General features: G+C 30.2%; 1 protein-coding gene across 5 annotated transcripts; it reads left to right on the top strand.

Moving 5' to 3' along the window:
- Nucleotides 1-366: 366 nt before the first annotated feature.
- Nucleotides 367-7,315, top strand: LOC129285213 (uncharacterized). 5 transcript variants are annotated; one of them, XM_054920794.1, is made up of 2 exons: nt 367-728; nt 6,969-7,315. In XM_054920794.1, exons 1-2 carry the CDS (start codon nt 462-464, stop codon nt 6,981-6,983), a joined length of 282 nt encoding a protein of 93 aa, XP_054776769.1. In that variant the 5' UTR covers nt 367-461; the 3' UTR covers nt 6,984-7,315. The 5 variants fall into 5 exon arrangements, with proteins under 5 accessions (XP_054776769.1, XP_054776767.1, XP_054776765.1 ...); XM_054920792.1 differs by lacking the exon at nt 6,969-7,315 and adding an exon at nt 3,610-3,911; XM_054920790.1 differs by lacking the exon at nt 6,969-7,315 and adding an exon at nt 1,624-2,276.
- The last annotated feature ends 773 nt before the right edge of the window (nt 7,316-8,088 follow it).

Raw genomic sequence — 8,088 nt, forward strand, 5'->3', positions numbered from 1 at the left:
GTTCTGACTATTGGTAACAATGGGGGTAGCTTTTTTTATGTTTACTTTAAGGGAAATTTTTTCTTTTAACATAACAAACTAATATTAATCAAGTATTAAAGAATTGTATGATAATTTTTAAGTTAATTGATCATTGGTTGATATGAATTTCCATCAATGATTCTTGGCTGTTATTTTGCCTGTATGGATAGGAAAAGTTTCAAGTGCCGTTACTCGGAAACACAGGCCAACTTTTAATCTGGCCCAAGACCAAAGCGACACGGCCACTGCAAACTTGGGTCGGGTCAACAGAATTCTTGCCCTTTCAATTCAATACCGTTCTCGTCCACAAGATAAATAAAGCAGAGATAAGGCCATCACATCACATATAACATCAACTCCGCATTTCGAAAACCACTCATTCACATTCGTAACCTCAATTCAAAATCCATCGAAAGAAGAGGAAAATAAATAGAGGGACGATGATTTCGGTTCAACACTGTCATAAAAGTTGCCTGCCATCGGCGTGCGTCTTCGAGAACAACGTGACGAAGCCAGAAACGACGTCGTGCAGGAGCTTGAAAGTTGGGGAAAGCAACAGAAGGAAAATAGTGAAGTGCAGGAGCATTAACAATGGAGGAGAGGCAGAGAAGGAGAGCGAGAGACGGTCGTTCTTGACGCTGGAGGAAGCTGGATTGGTGGAGATTTCTGGACTCAGCACTCACGAACGCTTTCTTTGCCGTTTAACAGTAATATTCCCCTCTTTATTCCTTTGTTTTCTTTCCTTTTCCACATGAATAAATGCCGGGAGAATAACAATATTACTAAATTAAAAAAAAAGTAATAAAATAGATTAAAAAAAAAATACTTTTTTCATCTCAAATTACAAAATATTTTTAAATAAAATTTTACGCATCAATAAAATTTATTAAATATATTTAATAATTTTATTTTTTTAAAATAAAAATATAAATTTTTTAACATATCCATCATTTAACATATTAAAAAAAATAATAAAAATTAATTATAAAAAAATAATAATATTAAAATTAATATATTTAATAAAATTTTAATTTATTTAAAATGTTTTACATTTTAAAATAATTTTTTTTTAAAAATATTTTATAATTTATGACAGAAAAAGAGAAGAAAATATGATTAAGATGTGGATAATGGAAAATATTATGGTGAAGAGTGGAGAAAATATATCTTTTATCAACGGAAGGGCAATTCAGTCTAGGTAGTTATGATTACAGTTGCGTTTTTTTTTTTTTAATGTTAATCATAAAAGATTAGATAATTTAATTTATTTTTATTTTTATTTTTATTTTTTAATCCATTTTGTCTTTCTGATTGCCTGCATTAAAGCTATTTATTGATATTTACAACCGAATTGTAGATGGTTGGACCGGTCCAGCTATCACCTGCTTTTAAGAATGGCTCCATCTAGCCAATTAGACCGTTTAGATAATTGGACCTGGTTGAACCTTATTAAAATGGGCAGGTTTAGCGAACCAAATTTAAAAAGGAACTCAGACCGGGTCAAAAGCGAGAAAAGGCGAGTCACAGATAGAAAAAAATGATCACTCGACGCGTTCTGTTCTGTTTTCACTTCTTCTGTTGTTCACTCGTTGTCTTGTTCAGTCTCCACTCTCCATTCTTCAACAGAACCTTCGTGCTCTCCTTTCATATTTCACCTCAATCAAGTTCGTCGCTATTGAGAGCCGTATGAGCAACAAGAACTGGAAACTATGCGGGGGGGATGGAGAGAGAGAGAGAGAGCGGAGACGCAAAGGAAAGTATATTCTTGAGGAGATGAAGAAAGAAGATAAATGGAGAGAGAAACAAGCGAGAAATAAACCATGTTACCTCCATTGTATCCACAACAATAGCTGGAACTGGAAGCTCATCCAGGAGATTTATGGGAGAGTGAAGTGATGTTTTGAAAAGTTGAAGATGGAAGAGAGAAAGGAAAGTGAGATGGGAGATGAGATGAGTGGGTAGATATCCAAAAAATTAAAAAAATGAAACATTATATAATTATTATATTATTAAACGGGAAGTAGATTGATATAGGAGGATAGAAGAATAATATAGTCTGTATTTTAGAATTCTTGAGCTTACTGCTTGGCTTGCTCGCTTGAATAGAAAATGACTCCAATTTTGCTTTTGTTTTTTATTATTATAAAACATATAATTTTTTTCTATTATTTTAAATAAAATAAAGTGATCGTAATTTGCCAGCCTTAAATACTAAATATATTTTTTATTAACAAATAAATAAGATTAAATAAATCAAACTAAATAATATAAAATATAAGTTATGCATAAATATTATAAGTTATATCATATTTTTCGATATGTGTAAAAATATTTGTTATTTTTAGTTTTTAAATATACTTTTACTTTTTTTCTTTTATCTAATTTAAAATTCTTTTATTTTTTATTAATCTTTATATTTTTATTTAATTATTTGGTCGCCAGTTTGACTATTAATTCAATCAGTTAATTAAACCATAAAAATCATGATCTGTTTTTTTTTTTCCAACATTCAGTCCAATTTTTAAAACATTAATTGATAGAATAAATAATGAATGAAAAAAAAAAAAGGCTCACTTGATTACTATACTCACTTGCTCCGGTTGTAATAAAAGGTTCACGTAATGATTTGTGAGTAATAATCGAGCATTCAAACCCAAATGCAATAATAAAAGCTGTTTTTTTTTTTTTTTTTTTACATGGGACAAAATGTTGGCCAAGTATATGGTCTTGAATAATCTTTTATGTGTTACTTAAACTTAATTTTCGTTTCCAACATGAGCCTGCATTCTCATGGAACATATATAGGATTAGTCTTTGTTAACTGGGCAAACTTTTGTTTTTAAACTGTTTCACCTAATTTCAATTTATTACATATAAATAATTGAAAAACATTTGATGAATAATTGTTAATGTAGTCCTTAATATCTTTTTTTCTTTTTATTCTATCATCTAGTGTCATAGAAAACTTGGGAATACCACTTTTCATCTAGACTAATCTGAACTCTTGTAGTATAGTTTTTATTAACATAGATATATCAAGGATGCCTTACATTCAATATTTTGTCAGAGTAATCAATCTTATTCTATATAGATAGATTACTCTTATTCTATATATAACAGGTATTTTTGCAGATTACTCTTATTCTATATATAACAGGTATTTTTGCCTTTTTATTTCTATGAACTAAGTGACCTTTTTATTTCCAAGAAGTAAGATGCATAATCACTAATCAGTTGCATTGATAGAATTTATTAAAATACTATCAAAATTTAACAGGATAAGGTAAACTAAAGATTTTATAAACTATAAAAATTTAATTGCAAATTGTTACATTATACAGACTGAATTACAAAACAGATATAAAAGAATATTTTTTATTCACCAAATATATATATATATATATATATCAAAGTTTATATGCACTTTGTCATATAGTTGGCCACTGATTTCTATGCATCAATAAGCATTTTTGGTATCAGGATTCTTGTAATATTAGTATAATTTTTCAATAAATTTGTAAGCATACTAAATAAACTCTGAAAAATAATAAGAATTTTACTCTGTTTTTTTTTTTTTTGGGGGGGCAGATATCGTCGTTAAATCTATTGAGAGTGATTTCCGAGCAAGAAGGTTGTTCAATCGAGGAGCTCAATGCTGGGAGAGTATGTGATTGGTTTCTCAAAGACAAGCTGAAAAGAGAGCAAAACATTGACTCTGCTGTGCTTCAATGGGATGATTCTGACGTCCAATTTTAATTCATTAATTTGTTGTCTTGATTTTCATTTGACTAGCTCTTTAATCTTTATAGAATACAACATACTAATAATTAGACACATAATTAATTAAACGCGCAAGATTCAATTTAACAATTAATAATTAAATTTCATGCCATCAGCGTTAGATTTTTTTTTAATATTATATATAATATGTGTGTGTGTGTGTGTGTGTGTGTGTGTGTTATGGCATTTTTGTTTATGGAGGTTTACGTTTTGAATATGCGATTGCTCACAGGGATCGATGACGCATTTAGGTCTCATTGTGCTGGATTAAATACTAAATAGTAGAAGGGGCCGTGCTTTGCAAAGGCAATTTAAGAAACATTTATTTTTTAAAAAAATCATTAAAAATAATGACATATAAAACTTTATCTTTTTAAATTAGTGTAATTTTATTGGATGAACTATGAACGATATAGTGTTTTAAGTTTCACCTAAGAATTTCTTGTAAAATATAAGCTATGTAATGAATCATAGATTTTATATATTTTATCCCACCTTTTTCATATATTTTAATTTTTAATGATGATTTTGGGCTATTTTTGGTTTATTAGATATTATTTGGATTATTGCCAATTTTAAAGAATAATATATTTTGAATTAATTATAGAAATTTTGGACTAAATTGTGAATATTTTCTTTTTCCTATTTTTAACATGAGTTAATTTTGCCAATCTTTAATTGAGCTTAATTTAAATTATTATATAATATTTGAGTTTTTGGCCATTTTGTAAAAAATTATAATTGCTAAAAAAATTAATTTGAAATATTTTATGACACATGAAATTTATTTTAGACATAATCTACATTAATGTGTGCATTTGATTTTTTTTAGGCCATGGAGATAAAATTAATGAAATTCAATAATGAAGATTGAGTCTTGAAAATTAAAAGAGCATCCAAGGATTATGAAGTAACATGACAAGAAAGGAATTATTAAAGTTTATTAAGGACACAATGGGTATTTCTAATTAAAAAAATTAGAGGACTCTTGCACTTTTCTTTTTATCTTTCTTTCTTATAGACTCATTTTAAATTTAATGGTTGATATTTTTTTTAAACTCTCCACCCTGTCTTCTAACCATTAAATCATTATTTACAAAACTCTCAGGTCCTCTCACCAAGTTTACACTGCTGCAGAAATGAATTGAGAAGGCTCTCCATTTTTTTTTCTACATCCGGCATCTCTCATGCCCAGCGTCTCTATCATATTCATTCACCATCCACCCACAGCACATCATCATTAACCACCTTCTCATCTATTCCCCATTTCCTTACTTTCCTCTCCATTCTCCATTTCAATCCATGGCCTCACATTCACCAACCCAACTCATCATTCAGTAATCTTCTTCATCCACTACGCCACACACATAGATCCCATCAATCACTTACGCCACCTCACCATCCTTTATTCATTTCAACTTTTTTCCAACATGGCCGTGGACTCTATGATGCAAGGAGGTAGAACAAAAATCATGGGAGCTTGAGCTAGCTTAGGAGGCAATTTGGAATAAACATGGAGAAAGTTAGAGCCTAGAACTTACACTTGAAGACTATTGGGGAGTGATTTTTCATTTATCTTCGTAATTCAAGAGTTTAAGATTATTTAGTTTTAAATGATTCTAAATTGTAATGTTGGAAGACAATCTAATTTTAGGTTATAAATATTTTAAAACTTGTATTAGATTGATATTTGGATTGATTTTGTGTTGAATGAATTTCTGAAATTTATGTTTATACACCCCTTACTTTGACAATTAAATTAGTGATTTAGTTCTCATTGTTAATTTAATTGTCATTGTAGTATTTATTGCAAATTTTGGGTTGTTCCTTTTACCTCTTGGTTGTTCAATTAAGTTGGTAATTTGTCTAATTATTCAATTAGATAATTTAAATATATTTTTCATATTTATTTTAATCATCATTGGTTTTTCATGGATTTAATTTGTCTAATTCATAGTTATAGCATTTGATTCACTACGAGTTCTCTAATGGATTAAGTGTTAGACTTTGTACTCATGGGTTCACTTTGCTTTAATTAGGTAATTAAATTTATTAATTCTACTCTCCTATCATTTTCCTTTGGTCTAACTAATTGAATTGGGTTGGAAAAGTTAACTCCATGTGATGTCTTAAGTTGTCCCATTTACCATAATTAAATTCAACTTTTTTTAATTTTTGGTTAATTAATAATTTTTGTCACTTAATTAATTTCTTTAGCTTTCATTTCATTTTTATTGAACCAAAACCCCCCAATCATAATTTAGGACTCATGCATTGCATAATAAAATTTAGTTGTTAGACATTAGCACTAGCATCCATTTAGGTAGTTTTAATGGCATAAATTGCATTTTCTCATTAGCAATTTTAGAGTAGAAATCTAGCATTTTATTTTAGATTTTTTTAGTAACTGAATACCTAGAATCAGGTAGTCCCTAAAAAGACTGGTATTATTGTTATTCACAATGATGAGAGTGAGTTAGTTCCAACTAGAGTCCAGAATAGCAGGAGGGTTTACATAGACTATGGGAAATTGAATTCTATGATTAGAAAAGATCATTACGCTCTTCCTTTTATTGATCAGATGCTTGAGAGACTTGTTGGTAAATCCCATTACTGCTTTTTAGATGTTTTTTTTTTGGATATTTTCATATTTGTATTACACTTGAGGATTAGGATAAGACCACTTTCACATGTCCATGAACATTTGTATATAGACACATGCCATTTGGCCTGTGTAATGTACCAAGCACTTTTCAGCGTTGCATGGTTTCCATATTTTCTAATTTTTTTGAACATTGCATGGAGAAATTTATGGATGATTTCATTGTCTATGGTGATTCTTTTGATGCATGCTTAGTTGATTTAAATAGGGTTTTTAAAAGATGCATTCAATACAATTTTGTGTTGAATTTTGAGAAATGTCATTTTATGGTTAGGAAAGGAATTGTGTTAAGACATTTTGTTTCATATTGTGGCAATGAGGTAGATAAAGTTAAGGTTGATATTATTGCATCTCTTCCATATCCTACTTGCGTGAAAGATGTGCATTCTTTTCTTGGGCATGCTAGCTTTTATAGGAGGTTCATTTAAGATTTCAATAAGATAACATTGCCATTATCTTACTTGTTGCAAGAAGATGTGAGTTTTGTGTTTTATGATTCTTGCAGGTGTGCTTAGGATGAATTGAAGAAAAGGCTCACTATACCTCCTATCATTCAACCGCCAAATTGAAGCCTTCCATTTGAGCTCCTATGTGATGCTTCAGACTTTACATTGGGTGTGGTTCTTGCTTAAAGAGTGGAGACAAGACAACATGTCATGGCCGATGCATCATGAACATTAGATGCTACTCAGGCTAATTATACAACCACAGAGAAAGAGCTATTTGCAATAGTCTTTGGGTTTGAGAAGTTTCAGTCCTACATCCTTCACACTAAGGTGATAATCTTCATAGACCATTTGACTATCAAGTACTTGTTCAAAAAGCCATACTCCAAACCTCACATGATTCAATAGGTAGTGTTAATACAAGAGTTTGATGTAGAGATCTATGACAAGAGTGATGCAAAGAATATGGTAATTGATCACTTGATTAGGATTGAAACCCCTGTCGTAACATCTTTACCCTTAGATGATTTTCTTGATAATAGGCTTTGTGTGGCTGGTATTTATGTTCCTTGGTATGCTAATATTGTTAATTACCTAGCTGCTTTTGTTTTACTTGTTGATATAAATAAGCATCAATTAGATAAATTTAGAAGTAAGGCTAAATTCTATATATGGGATGACCCTTACTTGTGGCGTATTTGTAGTGATAAAATTATTAGGTGGTGCATTCCTGATAATGAAGTTAAATCTATTTTGACTTTTTGCCATACTCTCACATGTGAGGGGCATTTTAGTGCTAAGCATACTGCTAAGAAGGTGTTAGATAGCGGATTATTTTGGCCTACCTTATTTCATTATGCCCATGTGTTTTGTAAAAAATGTTCAAGATGTTAATTTGTGAGTAATATTTCTAGAAAGCAAGAGATGCCTTAACAACCCCTTCTGTTTTGTGAAATTTTTAATGTTTGGGGTTTAGATTTTATAAGCCATTTCCCTATTTCATTTGGCTATTTGTACATTCTATTGGTTGTGGATTATGTGTCTAAGTGGGTTGTGGCAATCCTTACGACTCTTCTGTAGTGGTTTCCTTTGTCAGGTCTCATTTTCTGTAGGTTTGGGATTGCAAGAGCTATCATTAGTGATCAAGGCACTCATTTTTACAATAGGAGTATGCAGAGC

The sequence above is a fragment of the Prosopis cineraria genome, unplaced genomic scaffold, assembly GCF_029017545.1.
Source record: "Prosopis cineraria cultivar Desert tree isolate PC_DT_omini unplaced genomic scaffold, ASM2901754v1 PC11, whole genome shotgun sequence".
NCBI classification, from domain to species: domain Eukaryota; kingdom Viridiplantae; phylum Streptophyta; class Magnoliopsida; order Fabales; family Fabaceae; genus Prosopis; species Prosopis cineraria.

What these genes read in the sequence shown, in the direction of transcription:
- LOC129285213 (XM_054920790.1), top strand. Translation starts at nt 462, where the DNA reads ATGATTTCGGTTCAACACTGTCATAAAAGTTGCCTGCCATCGGCGTGC. An exon ending in GCTTTCTTTGCCGTTTAACA is followed by an intron (nt 729 to 1,623) that starts GTAATATTCCCC and finishes TGTCTTGTTCAG; the next exon opens with TCTCCACTCTCCATTCTTCA.